This window comes from Dromaius novaehollandiae, chromosome 10 (assembly GCF_036370855.1).
Source record: "Dromaius novaehollandiae isolate bDroNov1 chromosome 10, bDroNov1.hap1, whole genome shotgun sequence".
Classification (NCBI taxonomy): domain Eukaryota; kingdom Metazoa; phylum Chordata; class Aves; order Casuariiformes; family Dromaiidae; genus Dromaius; species Dromaius novaehollandiae.
The window spans coordinates 2,158,615-2,179,242 of record NC_088107.1 but is presented as its reverse complement, the minus strand read 5'-3'; the positions used below and the strand labels follow the sequence as shown (position 1 = coordinate 2,179,242).

Here is a 20,628-nt window from a genome sequence, read left to right as displayed (position 1 = left end):
TGTGCTTCTAGGAACTGCTGCAACGGGTGGGCCTGGTGACAGTCAAACCCATGAAGTGGCAGTTACCCTGCAGGTTCTTGAATGATAATCTATTGCTCTTGTTAATATTGGACTTGCAGGACTTCACAGGCTCATTGCAATGATGTGGTTAAGGTCTGCAGGCAGGATGGATGTGCCAGGGTTTAGGGCAGTAGCTGTAGTAGCGGGAGTCCTGTGTTGAAGTTCCTGCTTTGGCAGTTTGGTATCTCTGGATCAGAACCCCAGAAGTGATTTCTCTCTCCCTGATTGAAGTGGGGCTGCGTGCTCAAACATCTGGGAATCTGGGCACCGACAGCCTGCATATATTTATCTGTGCTGGCAAATGCTGAGTGTGCCCAGAAGCCCAAGACATGATGAAGTATGTAGTTCCTCATGTTCATGTTTCCCATGCTGGCAGTCTGAATACAGCTTAGGTTCAGTTCACCTGCAAATTCAGTCTTGGGGAAATTGGTCTCCTTCTAGGAATTATCCTGGTCCGTCTCCTCCACCTGACGCTGGCCTCACAAGGGCAGAAGGGGTAGTGGAAGTGAACAGCCCAGGCACAGAGTGCTGGGACCGCGCTGTAAGGCTTAGCATATACACAAGCTTTTTCCCCAGCCAGTATTTGCGGTGTCACCCCTTACTGGCCTGCAGGATGCTCCCAGAGGAAAGATTGGCAATGATTTTTAAGCTGAAAGTCCAGCCTCCAGACTGCTCTTGCACATTGAAGTACACCTACCACCCATGCCTGAGTTTCCCAGCTGTAAAATAACGATATTCCCCTATGTCAGAGGATGCTTCCCCATGCATACTGTCTCCTACAAACGCCACATGAGGAGCACTCACGTATTTGTAACTCAAAGTTGACTTTATTTATCTTTATTCTTCAGCTGAGAAATCCAGGTGTGATATTTAGTATTTAGATAGATAGTGTGATACAGGCTTTACGCTTTTTGAGTTCATCTGTCTACTTTCTTGAATTCTTACTAAAATCTTGATAGTACACGTAGCTGTTTTTTTTCTGAGCCTTTCAGTTTTCTTTGGTAAATTATCTTGGAAAGTTACATAAGTTTTGATTGTTCCAATAATTTATCCCTGCCAGTGGTGTTCCAGCACAAGAAAATCATAATCATGCATACCAGCATGTATGAAAATAAAGGCATAGATGTTCCTTTAATGTTCTTTTCATTTCACCCTTCTCTTTTTTTAATGTGCCTGTTTGTGTTTTGATTAGGTGTGGGCAACAGACCTTGACCTTTGCTATAGTGACCAGCTGGCCTTGACTCAGCTCATGTTGTATGTGACAGATGGAAATCTGGATTGTGGCTCTAGCCTCTTTGAAGTATCACTTGGTTCAAAGAAAATGAAAAGCCAACATATTCAGCATGAAGAGGCACAAACTGTAAGCAATGATTTGTGTACAAATAAAATTATTAGTGCAGATTACCCAGAAGTTAAAATCTGATCACTGGTCTTGATCTGAATAACTGAACTGCTACTATTAGATTTTAGGAGGTTATTAAACTAAATGAGACACCCTCACATTAGAAATTAAATCAAATGTTCTGGGTGTTTGCGGGTACCTGATTATTTAGCCTTTGTATTCAATAATATTGATTTATGGCAGCAACTAACTTATAAGCATTCTGTGTAGTTTTCATGTTGTAAGAAATGTGGTAATTTATACATTGCAAGAACAAGGCAGGAGGTCAAAGCACTCCCCTGACAGCAGAAGTACCTTAAAAGCAGTCAAGCAAAAATCTGAGCCTCTAGCTCATGAGCTCTGATTTGGGATTAGAAGTTAGGACACTGAAGTTCTACTCCAGTTTTATAATTTCATGCGCAAAACCGAGGGGGAGACAATCAGGGATATGTCCACAAAAGGACCTGGACAGTCATGTCTCTAACAGGTCTCACTGAGTTAAACCCAGATCTTCATCCTCAGAACATTCATTCAGTTCTGTGTAGCACCAGAGACATCTAATTCTTCATGATTAATTATGGATACAGGCATTTGAACAGGGAGAACTCATGGCACCTTAGCCAACACGAGTTCCCTAATCAGGAGCATACGGTTAGGCTCCCTTTTGCTTGCTGTCTTTGGTCCAGAGTTATGAATCTCAGCTGGAAGAAGGCACCCGTCTGCAACGCAGGGCAAGATAACTAAGCCCTGGAGAAGAGAAGAGCTTAAGCAATCCATGCCCCCTTCTCAATCTCACTGTTTTCTATTGCCAGTTTAGATTCTTCTGCACTAGTGTGTCACATGTTGTGAATTCAAGAGCGCTCAGCTCTCTGTGGGTGTTTTATACCAAGCCAAGGTGCTCAAGATTGTGGGTTTTGTTGTGGTGGCCAGGCAGTTCAAAGTTAGGTACTGAAATGCTGAGTACTGTGACACCTATTTCTTCTTCTGGGTCTCATCCTTAATCTGAAAACTCTAAGACAGTGTTCATAATAGTGCCTCACAAGGATGCTGGGATTTTAAATAAGACGATATTTGTATACTGCTTTGAAATCTCTACAAAAACACTATCAAAGAAGCATGGTTAACATATAGTGATTATTGCTTATTATGCTGATTTGTTATATTAGATCAATGCATGACTTAATATGGCCTATCAACCTTGAGATGGTCCTTCTAAAAAAGGAAGAAAGGAAAATCTGCAGTCCTCTAAAAAAGTCAGAGAATATTAAAAATATATATAAAAAACACAGATGCTATTTTGCACATTTTGACAGAGGATTCACAACCCCCTTTTTTCATACGTAGAGGAGGAATGTTGCACCATTCCAAAAATGTCATAGAGCTATAATTTAGAGGTTAATGAGCTCTGGATCTATTGTTCTTGTCAAGCAACCACTTTTGGTTGGAGAGAAGTAAATTAGATATGATTAGTCCCAGTAGTACAAGTTTTAGAAATGAAAAGTAATCAAGTAGCAACTTTTTTTTAATTAAAATTCTGTCAGAATTAACATAAATCGTCATTCTATTTTTCTTCTTTCTGTATTTCTGAGGTTCTTATCTCCTTAAGAGTTAACTACAAAAAAGTGCTCTCTGAAAATCTCTAGAAAAAAAACAAACAAAAAATGAGAGACAAATGCTTTTACAGCACATGATCTGTAATGAATGATTAAGTAAAACACTTTGTGTAAAATTATGATGTTAATAATGATTCTGTCCCTTTTAATTTATTATATATTCTCAGTCCTAGTAGGTTTGATTTTGATAAAATGGAGCAGCAACTGAGTTTGTATGATGATTTTATTTTTAGAAATCCTTCTTTGAAAGAACAAATTTCCTAGATACTGCTGCTACTGTAATTATGTACAAAACCAATCACTCATTATAGTTAGGATACATTATCTTCTAGACAGATGAGGCTAAATAAGCAACACATTAATAATTCATACTGCAGTTCATTATGCATGTGTATGCATGCTTTGTAGCTGAAATAAGCACCTCATCAACCTGATGCCAACCCTTAAACAATAGTTCTGTGTTATTGCAGCCACATTCAAGTTTACGCTTGTTAAACTGCTACTTGGATTATTTTATCAAGCATTCATTTATTTGTGGTCCCCTACTGCAGAGAACAGATTTTGGAAGCTCCTTTTTTAAGTTAATGACTTGAGCAATGGGTGTTATTAATTCTCAGAATATTATAAACATGATTAATTTTCAGGCAGAGATGTATTATATAAGGATTTCAGCTATGTCAACTTAAATGAGTCAACGTCAAAACAAATATCATTTTAGAAAAAATACTGTAAATTACATGCTTCAATGTGCAGTATCCCCATTCTTAAACAAACAGCCCAGTAGTACACAGAATATCCCAGGAAAGCCTCAGTTTAGGAGAACATCTCTTTTCAATTCTGCTGAACTCAACATCTTTATTTTCTTGTTCTAAGCACTGATAGAGTTGAAACTCAAATGTTGTACTGACTTTTATCCAGTGTGAACTCCACTGATATCAGTTGTATAGCTAACATCAGATGTATTACTAGGCCCTTCTCCTAAGTCAAATACAGATTTATCAGGGAACTAAGGGGAATGTAGCCTCAAGAGCACTGCTAAATGTGATATGTATGGTCCCGTGTCAAATGTCATTGCTGCGTAGACTCCCACTCAATCTCAGCTGCATGCTTTGCTATAAATATAACCCTTAGTCACTTTAAACTCTAAGTTAATTAAAAAACAATATTTAAGATTTTCTACAGTTAGTGTTAATTACTTTGTGACGATTCTGACATTTTAATAAAGAACGAGTTAGAATTAATATTTCCTTGGCATTAATTCAGCAATGATTGTCACGTAGGACTGATCTTGGAACGGTTGAACTCTTGGTGCTCTCCTCTTCCAGGGTGAGCAGCATGGGATCATTGGTGTACTCAGTCCAGTATCAAGCCTTTAGGCAGAGCAAAACTACAAGCGTTGGGGTTTATAAACTTCTTGGAATCACTGGGCCTAGTCTCCTTACAATCTTGCTGGAAAAATTATGCACACTAATGCAGGGGTTGCATCCTCAGTCTTGGAGAAACCAGCTTAAAATTTGGCTTTAGAAAATCTGTTTAAAACCTTTTATTCCTAGAGCAAAAACTATTAGTTATCCACCTTGGAATTTCTGCTGTCAAGAAGAGCTAAGCTTTGACCCTAGAACAACATGTGTTTCTACATAGCGGGATGGATTTAGAGTATCTGGACGACAGCCATTTAGAATGGTCACACAGGACTCGGTTACCAATGAAGTTATGAAAATATCAAAATGTTGTTCATAAAGACTGATTCAGTAGTACTTACCTATAATCTAAGGTTTTATGTACAGTATAAGATGAGAATGGAATCCTGCTGCATAGAAATGTCTATGTTCAAGCAACATTGTTATGAATGGGAGTTCATCTAAATGAGTCAATGTGCTTACTCCAAATTTACATGAATACAACTGAGCAAAAAAGCTGTTTGTTTAAATAGCAAATTATCAGTGTCTGATATAAAATGGCATGAAAATGAAGAATCCTGTGTTGTTTTCTCTAGCTTTCTCCAGTAAGCAACCGCTGTGCAGTAGCAAGCAGTCAGCTGAGGCACTCCAACCTCTCAGTAATCTACTACAGTGTTCTCCTCCAGATGTGTAAAGCTCATGGTGTTGGATATGACCTCCAGGTATAAAAAGGAAAGCTTAGAAAATGTGATATTCACTCTGCATAATTTTTGTATGTAAATTCTAATGTGGTGAAAATATTTAGCACAATGTAAAGTTTAAGTGTTCTGTTTAGCATAATATGATGTTTAAGTGTTCTGTTATATTAGCCTAAGAACACTGCAAGGTGTTTGCGCTAGAGTTTTTTTTGAAGAGGACTTGGAAGTAAAATAAGTACTATAAATCAGAATTAGTTTTGTTTTATTTTGCTAATTAGCAAACTCTAAATTGCATAGAGGTCTTCAGTAGTTCCCATAAAGATTATTCTAATACTGTAACAGCTATCTGTCAGTTTACTTTAGCTGGGGTATATTTTGCTAACTCTTGAAGAACTGTAGTAGTGAGAGATCTGTCTGATTTGGCTTAAGACTGGAAGCTGTGGAGGATGAAAAGTATTACAACATGTTTATGTTGCACAGTAGAGTGTGTGAGAGCATCTCTCTCAGGGGTCACTGAGAGAATGCTACCCTGGGCTGGTTCATTCGCGTGGCTCTGCAGGTAAAAGGGATTATGGCTGTCAGCCAGGAGCTGTGCTTGAGTTCAGGACCATGACAGCAGAGTTTTCATGACCATAATATGGCCATGTGACACATCTCTGTATGCATCATATAGGTATACCTTTAGAGATCAGTAAGCTAGGTGATAATAGGGAACAGAAAGAGGGATGAAGAAATTAAAAAGCATTTTTTGCTGGGAAAGAGAGTGTTTGAGGCTTAAAACAGAATTACAAAAAAAGAAGAAAGAAATATAAAAAAAGTATAGATGGTATTTTGCAAGATGTAACAGCAGATAGAAAGAGCCTGCAGATCCTGGGGTGCAGAGTTCCACTGGGAAATGCAGAGCTTTACATGTTGTCCCAGTGCAAAACCTCCTTGTGGCCTGATAGCCGCAGTTCGTCAGACCTCTTTCAGTTCCTCATGATAATTGTTGCTCAGCACATCTAAAAATGAAACTGTGAGTTCTGCTGCTGACCAAACTGTCGCCAGTATCTGGCCTGTGATGAATCAGAACAGAGGGTTAATAGAAGTTCATGTCCAGTGAATAGCTAAGGTAAAATACAAAGTTTAAGAACATGAAAATCTAAACATATTTTCACTGTCTTTCAATTTAAGAGAGCATAAGACTTTTATGGGTTAACCTGTCTCTTGATAAAATAACTGAGTAAGGGGATAACTTTTAAGATATTTATGACCATCTCTTACTGTGCTAGAAACAGTATTTGATACTGAATAGACTCTGATATGTGTATTGTATTTACATAAAGTTAACGTATTGTATTCTCTACAACAAATTAATTAGAGCAATAATCTACTTACAATGAGCAATAATCCATTACATACAATTCAAAAGTAGCCTTTCTTAGATGTGATTATGTACTTACTGTCCCTGTACAATATATTTAGTATCCATTATTACAATTATCAGTTTTGGGAATAATTAAAGTAACTTTTGTTTTTCAATTTAACAGGAAAAACAGGGAACAGTTTTTATACTGTATGAAGATCAGAAGCGATACAGATTGGGAATGTTGTAAGTACACACTGCCAGGTACATGGCTAGATAAGCAGCTGGGAACACACTTGTACTTGACCCGAAAAGAATGACAAGGCAGAGTTTGCTCTCTTGGGTTCTAATAAAAGTCTTGCAGGAAACGAACACCAAGTACTGAACAAAGAAGTTTAGTTACAGTCACCCACTGTTCAAAAGACTATAATGACCTCTCGTAAGATTGGTCTTTTGAAAAATTTTAGGGAGGCTTTAAGCACTTCAGTAGATTCCTGTACATTTTTTTTTCTACTTAGATTAAAGCCTAACTGCACTGCAGGCTAAAGACATACTGCAATTAGCTTTACAAGAGCTACATTCAGTGTCAATAGCAATCTAGCTGTGAGAGCAAAAAGATTAGCACAGGCTGCTTTTCCCTGCTTCTTGGTGGTATAAATTAAGGGATAAGTATAGCACAAAATCAGAAAAGCCAAGACAGAAAATGATCAATACACAGTAAGAGCTGCAAATATTTCCAACTGTCCTGCTAGTAAGAGGAAAACTAAGGAAAGGAAACTGTTTGCTTGCTACTCTACAGTATGAAAGTCATAACCATAGATGATGCTAAAAAGAGCAGTGTTTAATGCCTTTTTATACTGTTCTTCACAAAGTGACCAATGGCAGGCAGAGAGAAGCAGCAGCAGATTTGATATGTTAGTAGTAGTTTAGACACACGAATCTCCCCTAAGAAGACTAAGAAAGCATAATCTGCATAAACCTACTATACACTGATTGAAAACATCTCCTCAGAGAAAAATTACATAGTTTGCTGTCAAAATAGGGTGTACTGAGTGAGGGTCTTGAAACTGTCTGCTCGCAGTCTGGAGCTATTCCTTTCGTGCTGCTGCTATTTCATTAATGACCTGGATAAGGAAACAGCGTCTGGTTTGCTGGATGTGACTGCAGCTATTTTGGAGGACAGAAATAGAATTGAAAATTATCTTGACAAATTGGAGAAATGATCTGAAAAATAGAATTATGCTCAACTGGAACAAGGTGCAAGCAATTACACTTGGATAGTAGTAATGAAGATGAAAAACAACCAGTCAGTCTTGCAGAAAAGGATCTGTGAGTTATAGTGGCTCACAAACTGACCACAAGTCAACAATGTCATGATCTTATGGAAAAAGTAAGCTCTATCTTCATAGGTAAAAACATACAGCCTGCAAGACATTGGAAGTAACCCTTAAGTTCTACTCAGTGTTACTAAGGCCTTAGTTGAAGTACTGTGCTCTATTTTGGGCACAGAAAAGCTGCGAATCAATTGGAGAGTTCAAAGGGAGGAAATAAAAATGTTGAGAGGTCTAGAAAACATGACTTACAAGGAAGGACTGAATGGGAAAAAAGAGGAGACAGAGGTGAGATCTGCTAACAGTCTTTAAACACATAAAAAGCTTCTGCAGGAACGAAAGGAAAAATCTGTTCTCCATGGCTTTGGTGGTAGGAGAAGAAATGGACTTCACTTGCAGCAAGAAAAATTCAGGCTTATCATAGGAAAATTTTCTGACAGTAAGGAAAGTGAAGTGTTAAATAGATTGTTTGGCGAGGTTGTCATTGACGGTCTTTAGTAACAGATTAGACAAACATCTGTCAAGATTGATATAAGTATCATTGATCCTGCCCTAGCGCAGGGAATGAACTAAATGAACCCTAAAGATTGTTTCTAGCTCTTTGGTTCTATCAGCCTGCACTGAGCTTCTTGTGGAGCTGTTGGCAGTATCTGAGTGAGCCAAGTTTGTTTAAAGCTCAGCTATTCCTATACTATACTATGCTCACCTGCAGTCACAGTGTGTAGGCAGCTTACATGACAGAGCTGGAAGATAAATTTGAAATAAAATCATTAAACAAGAATTTGGAAATATCTAGGGTAGCCATTTAAAAAGTGATTTAGGCGTCTGAAAGTGTTCCATAAGCAGCTGAACTCTCCTAACAGCTCACTGATGCTGAAAGTTGAGCTCCTTCCCTCCCCAACCTCAGCTATGAAGTCCTCCTCGTTCCTGCCCCTCCTTTTGCATACTTTCTGGTACATTTACACCCTCCATTGACCTCAATAACTCATCAGAAAACTTTCTCTTTTATTAGGTTAATTTTCTGTGAGGTTAAAATAGAATCAGTTCATAGAGGGGTATATAGTGAGCATGAGAATTGTACAACATAAATGTTTGGACAGATGGGGAGACTCTGGAGAGGGAAGGGACCTGTCCTCAGAGCCAGTGAACTGTTGGATTGGCTTATCTCTGCTTATGTGATTTCACTTTAACTGTTAGCCAAGTATCTTGGAAAATGGAATCTTGAAGTTAGACATATTCCATCCTACTTAAATTTTTTTCTGACTCCTTTAGAATAATACATGAGTAGTTGCTCCCTAGTATGTAACATAACAACACCTCTTGGATCGCCAGCTGAGACTGGTCTTGCGAACTTTGGTTGTTGAGTAGGTGATTACATAATAATATACTACTACAATACTGTCAAATATGTTTGCCAGAAAGAAGTGATAGCTGTCATTCACATATTCTGATCACAGATTTGTCTTCCATCACATCCTACGCAATTTCATTATTTTAATTTGAAAACATTTTCAAGGATATAACAATTTGATTGAGGTTATAAAATCACTGAAATAGCTAAAACATCTATATGGATTATCATGCATTTTACTACATTGTAGATCTATTCGTTGTCAGTGCTAGTCAGTAAATGAGGTACATTCTTCCTCAGTACAATATTCTATTCCATAAGATAATATGTATTCAGAGTCTATATGTACCACTGAGAATCTAAAGCCTCGAAAGATAGTTTATACTTCTAATAAGCTACAACAATCTAAGAAATGCTGATGCTGCTGAAATTTTTCTGTATCAGATGTGTTTTTCAGAGTATGCAGGCAGAAGCAACAGTTCTTTTAAACTAATTTAGATGTAGAAAGTGCTCTAATGTCTCTGTCCTAATTCAGTGGTAGCCTTCTACTTGGAATAGCTGAAACCTACTGCTTACTTCTGCGAAGTTGATTAATAAAAATTATTTATTACACAAATCCTTTCTGTTGACAACTTAAAATGGAGCCTCATCTTTCATATCTCCCTGAAGATTGCCACCTTGTGAGATTGAAAATACTCATTAAATTCCATCACCAGACAGGCACAAATGAGAGGGCGATTGTTTTTAAGCATGTGAAGGGAATCATTGGTAAACTCATTTGTTTGGATATCATTAACAGAACAATCGGAGAGGATCTCCAGGGGGTCCTCATGACCTTTGCTCGCAATCTCTTCATCATCCATCAAGAAATATCAGCACCTAATATGCAAGGCGAGACCAATTTTAAGGTGAGGTGTTAATTAACTAACGATCCTGGTTAATTTCTGTACGAGGGCTGAAAATACCTCATGCTGTATCATAAACAAGTGCTAAACCATCCCTTTTTATTGTTAGCAGTATGTATTTTACAGTGTCTAGGTCAATATAGTAAGTCTCCCAATGAACCTGTTAGTTAAATTTAATAGTTTGAAACTTTTTCTTTGAAAATAGACATACTTCAGCTTGAAATTATTTGCAAACTAAGTCTCCAAAGCTTCTGATTTTCCCTTGTAAGCAGCAAAGGAGCTATTGGTGCTGCCTTAGAAAATTCTGTCATAATTGTCTGTTTTATTTTTAAAGGGACATCATCAAGATAGAAATATTAAATTAGAAACAAACGTCTCATTTTATAATAGCTCCTTAGATTAGTAACACTGATTTCTTTTAAACGGGCAGCCCCTGAGTACTTAATGCATTGGTTTCACCTCTTGCAACTCACCATCAATTTCACAAGTCAATTTTGTTCCTATTTGCTCTGCTCTTCGAATCAGCCCACTCTCCCCCATCCCTGAGTGCCACGGGACGCTCACGGATGGTGCCTGTGGAGGCAGACAAAGCACTGGGGCTTGCTGGAGTGGGAATGTTCCCCCAGGAACGCATAGGTTTACTCTAGCTCTTTTGTGACAATCTTGCTGGCAAAAACGAGACAGTAAAGCAATAATGAATCCAACCCTGTGCCCTGAAACAAGCACGTATTACAATGCTGCTTTTTGATTCCAGAGAATAGCCTAACTTTCCAGAGGGAGTTCTTTTGCTAAACTGTATGCCCTTTAACTTTATAAAAAGTCTCTTAATATCTTGACCCATAAGCATTTTGTTGAAAGTGAAGGGAAACACTGTGTTACAGATTTGTATCTTAAGTGACATAACATAATTTAAATCTGGTTCTTTTCAGTGTTAGCTATGACTATATTTTCCTCTAATAAGCAGAGTGTGAAATGACAGTTTTAGAAAAGCTACAACTAAATTTCAAAATGTTGCAGGATAAATAAGCAAACAAAAAAACCCCTCTTTTTTGATCTGAGGGCATGAAGAGCAACCACTGAAGAAAACTCTGTAAGGGAAATCTTGTTCATAGTGAGTTAACAATTATTTACATATGCGAAATAAAACACCTGCTAGTTAATTATAAATACAAATTGCATCAGGCTATATTTTTTTATGTACCTGAGATTCATACATACTTAATAATGCCCCCTGACTGTCCCACAGTAACAGTAGATATAACTGGTGCATCCTGGCGGGTATATCACTGGTTTACCTTTAGAAGAAAAGAACTACCAGCTGTGCATTTTGGCTGCTCAATTTCATTATAATGCCCATTAAATAACTTGTATTCCTTGAATCTGTTACAGATGGCAATTCAAGATATTGAAGCAATTCTAGGAATTACAGCAGAAAACAAACTGAAATCGGAAGAAGAGCAACCTTCTGAAGCAGATGCTCTGAAAGAATAGTTAACAGAAAACGTTTAAGTGCCATATTCTTTATGCTTCTGGAAACGAACTCTCATCTGTAAAAACAGGTTTGGTTTTCCTTTGTACTGTGAATTAATATTAACTGAGACAGTATATTTCAATGATATTTGCGTTTAATGTTTAATAGAATATCCCTTATTTCACAAAAAGAAACTGGTGAAAAGCAGAGGATCACAGTAAATGTCCCTGATATTCATATTGTGAAACCTGAAGTACAATATCTGTTTTAAAAGTCTAATTAATAGAATCATAGCCTCTAAGACAGAGGAGACAATCTACTCTGACCTGCAAAGCATAGACCTTATGATTTTACCACGTGATTCCTCCATCAAGCCTGTAACATAAAACTGAGCTTGTCATATTTACATAAAGATAGGTGACAAACAAGCCACTACATTCCTAGTTAATTCTCCCATTGGTTAATTATCTTTACTGTTAAAGCAGTGCCTTAAACATAGTCTGCATTTGTTTACCTTCAACTTCCAGCAATTGGATCTTGTTATGCTTTTGTCTGAGAAACTGAAGAATTGGTTACTACAAAATAACCCCTCTCTGTGGGATAAATCTTTCTGTTCCTCGAGGCAAAACTCCTGAGTCAGTTTTGGTTTGTTAACGTCCCTCTAGAAGTGTTGCTTCCAAACTTGATAAAGTATTCCAATGATTTTCTCACTGATGTACTAGACAATGAAAATGCCACTTTCATCTGTTTTTTATGGCCTTGCATATACGTAGAGGGATCACGCTGTCTTGTCACTAAATCATACTAGCAGATCATACTCAATTGAAAAGGATCCTGTGATCCCAAACTCCCTTTCAAGCCTATCCTCTTCTTTCCAACCTAGGAGTATGTCCAGTATTCTTGTTTCTATAAATAACACACTTACACGTGATTGTATCAGTGAGCCCAGCAATCCAGACTCCTCTTTAGAACAGATCGTCCTTTTTGTTATCATTCTGCTATTTCTCGTTATCTACAGACAGTTATTTTATGTTCACTTCCAAATTAATGAAAATAACATGAATAGGATTGCTTCAACAATAGATTCTGAGAAGAGCATTAGAATCATACTGGTATGTTGTGTTCCAGTATACCATGATTTTGGGGGATATATATTTCCATCAAATATATTCTGTATCTCAGGTATAGCTGACTTTCTTTTACAGGAATTGCTGTGTGCTGTTACAGTAGAGTCTTACGTCTGTTATATTTGTACAATTATCTTTATCCATCAAATCTGTCATCTCATCCAAAAATATAACACATTCTAAATTGTACTGTAGAAGAGCTTACCTTTCTCCATTGGCTGTATATAATTGTCCAGAGTATGGTAAGTATCTTAAAGCTTACTTCCCAAAAAGCTCAAGCAAAATCAGTTTTAAGACAAGTAATGAACGTGACCAAGCAGTTACAGCAGATCTGTGCCCTGCTTTTCTGATGCCTGTGTCTTTGATCTATTAGCTTCGTAAGTAATCTTTTGTGTTAGCCTTTTTTTTCTACTTTGGTTGCAGAGGTAATTCATTACAGATGAGAATGTTTACATAAATGCCAATCTATTCTTCAAATAAAAATTTAAAAGGATATATTTGTTTACAATTTTTGTTCCTTTCTGGATATATGTTTACAATTTTTGTTCCTTTCTGTCATGTAATCTCAGTGTTGTCTTGGTTTTGTATATACTGGAGCACATGTAGATTTTTCTAACGTGAGATTTAGCCAAAGAACTTGCTTCCTAGAAATCTTTTTCCTCTATGATTAGAAATGAAAGTAACAAAGTTTTTTTGTTTTGTTTTGTTTCTTTTTTGGCTGTGGTAGGTACCACATGGATCTCACTTGCCAAGAAAAAATATGCCAAAAAGCATAGTATAATTGCTTATTAGTTCTTCAGACACAGTTCTGTTCAGACAGGACAAGAGATTTTTTCTCTATTCTACTTTGAGGGCCTGCAGACCAGGATGTCTTTCTTTTTCCTCAACACATTTGTAATATACTCTCATATTTTACTGCCAAGAAACTCTTTCTAGATTTCTCACCAGCTTCATATCCAAACTATGTAACGCCCCAATTTAGTCAATAAAAACAATATCCTGGGGGGGAGTAGGCATGGGAGAGCATGGCAATAGCAATCTAGGAGTTAGCTAGTTTCTTAAGGGTTAAGAAAAATTAAGCCTCGATCCAAGCCAGAACAACATAAGGTCTGAGAGGCTCATTAGTTCACTGGCACTTAATAGACTGCAGTGTCCTAGGAGTAAATGAAACCTGCACTTCCTTATGTCTTTGTTCTGTTCTGACAAAAGAAAACTGTACCTGTTTTTGCATAGAACAAGTGGATCTGAAAGTTCCCATGGTGAGAGAGACTTCTCAGTGTGTGCAAAGTGTGAAACGTATTTCGAGGAAAAAAGTTTTTAATTACTATTAACACTTCTGAGCCTTCAGCTGATGTAAGGATTGAAAATGCTTTACAGTCTCTCACATCCAACTCCCATGCTGCTGGTGCCAAAAATGTATTTTTTTCAGCAATACAGCAGCTATAAACTGAAATTTTAATCTACCAAGAAAAAGATATATGTCAGAAACAGTCATGGTTCTTGCACTCAGACTAGTAGATTATTTATTCCTACTCACTAAAGGAATAATGGAGTTCTTGAATTGTAGCTTGAATTTTAGCACTATTCAGAACATGATCTAGGCTGTAAAGAAAATGGAGCAAGCTGGAAATGTAGGAATCGGAAGATAAAAGGTGGCTCAGGCATGGTTGCTCATCAGAAATTGCCAAAGAAATTCTGCAGCTAATGACAAAGCAAATACCCAGGCTGGTTCCACAGCTGCAAGGTGTGGAGGAATGTTTGTGGAATGAGATGAAGGGAAATGGGGTTTGGCAGTGATTGCAGAAGGCAATTAAAATAAAGGTTTCATGCTTTTGATGGGCCAGGGCTGCAAATGAAGATGTGCATTCAGCTGCTAACACTTCAAAGATCATGAAAGGTTATTTCAAAATACAACTGTGTAAAACATGTTTTTGCAAGAATTTACTTAGTATTTGTAGCGTACATGCTACCTATTTCAGGTTATTTCCCCCACTCTGTTGCCAGCTAATACTGGAAGTGCTCAAACATCTGTAGGTGCCTTAGATGTTTACCAATACATTTTCCCAGGCACCTAAGCTTGTTCAAGGTATGCCTAGAAAAAACTCCAGGCAAAATGCAGCAAAGGCCAGCGTAGCTTTTTCAGCACCCTTAGACATCCTAAGTCATCTTAAAAGATGCCTTACATAACCAAATTACTTCTCCATGCAAGTGTAAAGGAGCTGTTTAGAGTATTGTGGTTCCTGTCCCATAGACTGTCACTTGGCTGTTGTAGCAGTGCATGTCATGGCAGCCATGTATTTTTGTGGCTTCTGCTGTTGGTCTTAACAATACTGATAGCTCAGTTGCTGTCTCACAGCTTTGTTCTATCAAGATCCATAAATTTGGAGGCCTGCTTCAAAACCAAAGAATAGAACAGCCTCTCACAAAGTACAGCTTTTTTTTACAAGCAGGTGATCTACATTGAATTTCCTCTTTTTTCCTGAAAGAATGGAAACCCACTGCTCATTTGGGAATGCTCTAACCATTAACTCTAGGGTGTTTTGCAGTGTGCTTGGGAGTACTCTTGCTCTGTCTTGTAAGAGCTCTTCCTCTTTGTGCTGACCATGCAAATGTGCTGGGAGCTAGAGTGAGCACCTCCACAACGTAGGGATACACTGGATGGGAGACCTTTCCTCACCTCCTATGTCCTGGTCAGATATCTTTGAAGTATTTTGCATTAAACATTACCTGGACTAGATACTGGAACCTGAGTCTCCCTGTTCAGAGATCTGTGCTTAAAGCCCTGGGTGGGGGAGAGGGAGGGTATTCAGCCCAAGTTTCCACATTGAAAGTGAGAACTCTGAACACAAAGCCAGAAAGTAGACCATCAGCACAAGCTCTTCTGGCTGTCTTTTGAAATATTGACCCCATCCATTTCTTGAAAGATCTTTGATACCTCATTCAAAGGGAAAGCTCAGGGGAATTCACTACCTTGAATGTAGGTTAAGGTAACAAAGCCCTGGAAATATAAGGCTATTGTGATCCTCAGCATTTCACACTCATTGCCTAATATGGCTTCCCATTAAACAGATTACATATTATAGATCTGAGGTACTCCTTATATGGTATAGGGATGCTCTGTATTTCTTTTTTCACCACAGATTTTGTTACAGCAATCAGGCACTAAAGATTACATACTACAATGGTTAACGATCTTCATGAATTTAATTTAATGTATCATCTTGACTAAAGAATGGTTAGACTATTTTTCAGCTTTATCACAAAGATATGCATTTCAGGAGACTGTTTTGATATAAAAAACAATATAAGACTATACCAGAATGCAACAAACACAGAGACCTTAACTGTGCAGCCAAATATTATTAAACAGAATACATGTGGAATGATCCTCCAAAATGCTTTCAGCCCCATCATTAAAAAATAGGATGTTTGATCATGACTCTTGCATACTCTTGAAGTATGCAACGTTTTGCTACTCATTTGTAAATACAGATGCTACCACATTTGCAGTCTGTGTTGTGCAAGTAGACATGCATCTACATGCTCTTAGCTAGTGAGAGGTTATGCTGCCAGAGGCTGTGGAATTATTTTTCCTTTTTTGTGCACTTTAAATAGTAACAGCAACATAAATTTAACTGTAAATATCTTGAAATTAATACTTTTTAAAACCACAGTAATTGCAATTACATATGTTCCATAACTTTTTAGGCAACATATATTTATTGGAAGTAATCTTGATCATGAAACATAATAGCAGAGTATCACCCTTAGAGCATAACACAGCAGGTCAGCCCTTTCACCTCAGCAAACCACAGTACCAGATTCCACTTTCTCTCTTATCCTCAGTCATTGTTGCCACTAATAAAGAAAGATATTAAAGCTAACTATATGCTCTATTAATTATAGGAAGGTGAACTTGAGTCAAATTTGTTACTGGCAATGATTAATAATTACTGGTTCTACACACAGGTAGGACATTACAGTAAGTAAACAGGGTACCTTATTGGGTAGTAATTGATTAATTAGCACATTCATACTACACAGCTCAATGGTTTAAGATTGCTGAGTTTGAGATATTGCTTGTAATTATTAAAAGAAAAAAATCAGTTCCCATTTCTCAGTTTACTCTTCTGTAGTGTTTTTTCCCTCAAATAGAATAATGGTTGAAAACCTTAGTTTTTATTTAGATAAATCATAGTACCTTAGTTGTGATTTTAAAATATTTCTCCTCAAAGCAGTCTAACACATTCAAAGAACTATTTTAACCTCTAACATCACTGTCAAATTTCACTAAGTGAAATCGATGTTGTGTATCTATAATGTGGCCTAAATACAATTTTTCTCTCACTCGTGTTAATCTGATTCATGCTGTAGCTGTGAGATGTGCCAGCAAAACACAGGGTGGTCCCTTCAGCATGAGCGCTGTAAACAAAACAATTTTTAAAAATGTAATTGCCTCATTCCTTGTGATATTCTTACTCGCGATAATGAGCATTAACATGTGTTCCTCTGTATGGATTACTGGTTTATCATTTTGTGCGAGACAGAATGACTTATGTCTGCTTCCCCCTCGCTTCGCAGGGCTGCTGCGCCACTTCCCACGCTGTCACTCACGCGCTGCCGGCACCCCCACGGCGCCCGTTGCCCGGGGACCCGCCGCCTCCAGAGCCCGCTCCCGCCTAGTCGGAGCCTAGGGCCAGCCCGCGGTTCCGCAGCCGAGGCCGCCTCCGGCCTCCCGTTAACGGCCCTCGGGCAGCGCTGCCCCCTCACGCGCCCGCCCTTTCCCGCCCTTCGGCTGACCGTTGCGGCGCGCGCACGCGCGTTGAACGGCCGGGGGTGGGGGGGAACAGAGCTGGCGCGCGCACGCGCGGGCCGGGCGCGTGACGGCGGCGGGGCCGGGTGCCCCCCCCGCCCCGGGGGATGCGGGCGCTGCGGCGGCTGCACGAGGCGGCCGTGGGCCTGCTGCTGGGGCGGCGGGGGGCGGCGGGGGCGCGGCCGGCCGCCTCCGAGGTGCTGAGCCAGCACCTGCGCCAGCGCGGCCTGCCCCACTGGACCTCGTACTGCGTCAAGTACAGCGCCGTGCGCAACGACCAGTTCGGGCTGTCCCACTTCAACTGGCGGGTGGACGGCGCCAACTACCACGTCCTGCGCACCGGCTGCTTCCCCTTCGTCAAGTACCACTGCTCCCGCGCCGCCCCGCGCGACCTGGCGCTCCAGAACGCCGCCTTCACCGCCCTCAAGGTCCTCAACGCCGGTGAGTGGCGCCAGCGGAGTGGGGGGCCCGGCCGTCGCGGTGCCTCCAAGGACGGGAGGTGGCGGAACGGGGGGGCGCCAGGGGCGTGAGGCGAGCGCAGCGGCGGGGCTCCTGGGCGGCTTCTCCTCCTTCCCCACCGGGCAGGGTCAGGCCGCGCCAGAAAACGCACATCCCAAACCAAATAAAACAAAAAAACCCCACGTCTGTGCTCTCGGATGCTTTAAAAACGCAGAGCTGTAAAAGGGGGGTGTTCGGGAGCTCGCTGGATTCTTGTTTCTCTGCGCAGTTGTGAGGAGGAAAAATTAGGTGGATGCTTGTTATTTAAATGGATGTCGTCGACTGGTGTGCATCGTTTGGCCATGTGAAAGTCCATGTTCTGTTACCGTAGGTAAAATTCTGTGCTCTAAGTAAATACACGGGCGCTAGGAGAAATAATAATAATAAAAAAGTAGTTTGCTTCTTAGTGTCTGGGTTAATTTTTGCATCTTACATGCAGGCAGTGGCTAAGGTAGTGGAGGACTCAGACCTGTTTTGATCTTAAAGTATTACTGCAATATAAATAGTTAAAAATGCAGTACTTTACAGATTTTAAAATGATTATATTTTGAAATACATTAATCAAAACTCATTTTCAGTTTACAGATAAAGGATTTTATATTTAAGTACTGGCAGTTATAGTAGGTTTTCCAATTTTATCGGTTTGTTTTCATATGTCATTTAAAAAAAATGCTTTTTCTCAAAGTTGTTCGCTTGCAAGGCTTTCATGATTTTTTTTTTCCGTAATGTGCCTGCCATTCCTCGTTTTGTGATCTCTCCGGACTGACATAGTGAGAAAATATAATCACCAAGATTGATTTCTGTGTAGTAATTTTAAATCTGATGTTATTTTTCACTCCACACAGTCAGACCTAACCCACCTCTCCTGCAGCCACCCTGCATGTTTTAGATTTAAATGATCTGCAAGCACGACTGAAATGTCAACTCATCTCCCTCTTTTGACATTTGGCTTAAGCACTTAAGTAACTTTAAGCACATTAAATTCAGTGTTTCAGTACCTCACTGAATTCAGGGCCTAAATCCATCTTGGCTTTTGCCCCCATGTTAAGTAGAATATTCATGTTGTTTGTGATAGATGGATAACTCAGCAGTACTAAAAACGTTAGCACTTTGTACACATACCTTTACACCCATTTTAGTTTTGTTGGAGTTGATAGTCTTGACTACTGATCTAATTTTCCCACAAGCAACTTCATGGTGATTTATGAAGTCGCTACCTGTTTTCCATCCTATTTCTACTCTGATATATAGCGAAACTGTGAACAGATAACTAAGTGGATGTCTAGAGAGTTCATGGTTTAGTATGTGGACTTTTTTTTTTTATCAGTAAAAATTAGGCCGTATACATGACCATGTTTTACTTCTTCCATGCTGTTATCCTCCCATTTTCTTTTTCTGTTAATTCCACTCTACTACTGCTTTTCTTAAACTATCTCCTGATTCTTATGCTTTTGATGTACAAGAAAGGTAGTATGTACTGACAGCTCTGCTTGTAAGCGTTTCAGCACAGGCAATATGTTAATGAGGCCGCTTTTACAGGAATGCTTTTCCTTTCATTTCAAAGCTATTATTCTTTACCATTAATACACAGGCTTAATTTTCCTGGCTTGCTATCTTTGTATGTAACATGTTTTTATTTTTTCTTAGGCATCCCAACTTTACTATATGGAATTGGCTCCTGGTTCTTTGTCAGTGTCACAGAGACTGTTCATACGAGTCATGGCCCAGTTACTATTTATTTCCTAAATAAAGAAGATGAAGGCGCAATGTACTGAAATCATGCCCTCAAGTACCTGTCATTTGGTGGGTTTCCATGTTACAGCTACTACAAATATCTACGGCCTCAGAATATGAAACACTGAAGGCAATTCTCCATTTTTTGTCTATTTTTACTTAATATGTTGTCTTCAGGAGGCTTCATTGTGGGTTTTTTTTTTTTGATAAGAAATTTATTTTTGCAGAGGTTAGTAGAGTTGAAAAGGTAGAAGCCTTGGGAGAAGAATTAATATTTCTAAGGGTGTTAGAATTTGCTAAAGTCAGTGATGAGAACTGTTGAACAAACTTTTGAATATTTAAAAAGATATATCTACCAACTTACAGAACTGAACTGTAGCATGTAGGTAAGGAAACTTTCTCAAAACATGGGATGTAATTATAAGCTGCTTAGATATAGACTGTGACTAGATGTTTGATAATATATTAATTGTCATAGTTGCTAGCTTGTTTGAATGAGTCCATGACACTGACTCTTCACAACTGTCTGGAAAACACTTTTGGAAAAATACCACCCCAGAAGATTGTGTATGTATTGCATGTCTTCAAATGATATTTAAATAAAATATCTAAAATATGTTTTACACTTGTGTTTTTTGCAATTCTTGAACTCCAGGTACCTGGTAATTTTTTTTTTGTTTTGCTGATTTATAGGTAAGTAACAAAACCCAACTAATCTAGAAGATTGAGTTTCATGCATGAATTTACAAGTTGTTATTTTTAAATAATGCAGGAGAATGAGAAGAATACTATCCTCAGTTTGTGATACAAAACAGCTCATTTCTCCAGTTGTAACTGAGAACAAGCAAACATGATGGAGAAAAGACTTAAATTCAGCCAGAAACCTAGGCGAAGAAAAAGC

At 38.8% G+C, this 20,628-nt stretch overlaps 2 protein-coding genes across 2 annotated transcripts in view; both read left to right on the top strand.

The window, feature by feature from the left end:
• Positions 1–13,166, top strand: part of IQCH (IQ motif containing H) — an 84,522-nt gene extending 71,356 nt beyond the window's left edge. The window contains exons 17-21 of the mRNA XM_064517850.1: positions 1,253–1,420; positions 5,051–5,176; positions 6,682–6,743; positions 9,979–10,087; positions 11,474–13,166. Of these exons, the coding sequence (XP_064373920.1) occupies positions 1,253–1,420; positions 5,051–5,176; positions 6,682–6,743; positions 9,979–10,087; positions 11,474–11,575 (567 nt within the window). The 3' untranslated portion in view covers positions 11,576–13,166. The remainder of the gene's footprint in view (positions 1–1,252; positions 1,421–5,050; positions 5,177–6,681; positions 6,744–9,978; positions 10,088–11,473) is intronic.
• Positions 13,167–17,505: 4,339 nt separating this feature from the next.
• On the top strand, positions 17,506–20,350 carry C10H15orf61 (chromosome 10 C15orf61 homolog). Its single transcript, XM_026121661.2, has 2 exons — positions 17,506–17,936; positions 19,641–20,350. The coding sequence occupies exons 1-2, from the start codon at positions 17,603–17,605 to the stop codon at positions 19,766–19,768; spliced, it is 462 nt and encodes a 153-aa protein (XP_025977446.2). The 5' UTR covers positions 17,506–17,602; the 3' UTR covers positions 19,769–20,350.
• The last annotated feature ends 278 nt before the right edge of the window (positions 20,351–20,628 follow it).

Coding starts and splice junctions, on each gene's coding strand:
- C10H15orf61 (XM_026121661.2), top strand. CDS start 17,603: ATGCGGGCGCTGCGGCGGCTGCACGAGGCGGCCGTGGGCCTGCTGCTG. Junction 17,937..19,640: donor CCTCAAGGTCCTCAACGCCG/GTGAGTGGCGCC, acceptor ATTTTTTCTTAG/GCATCCCAACTTTACTATAT.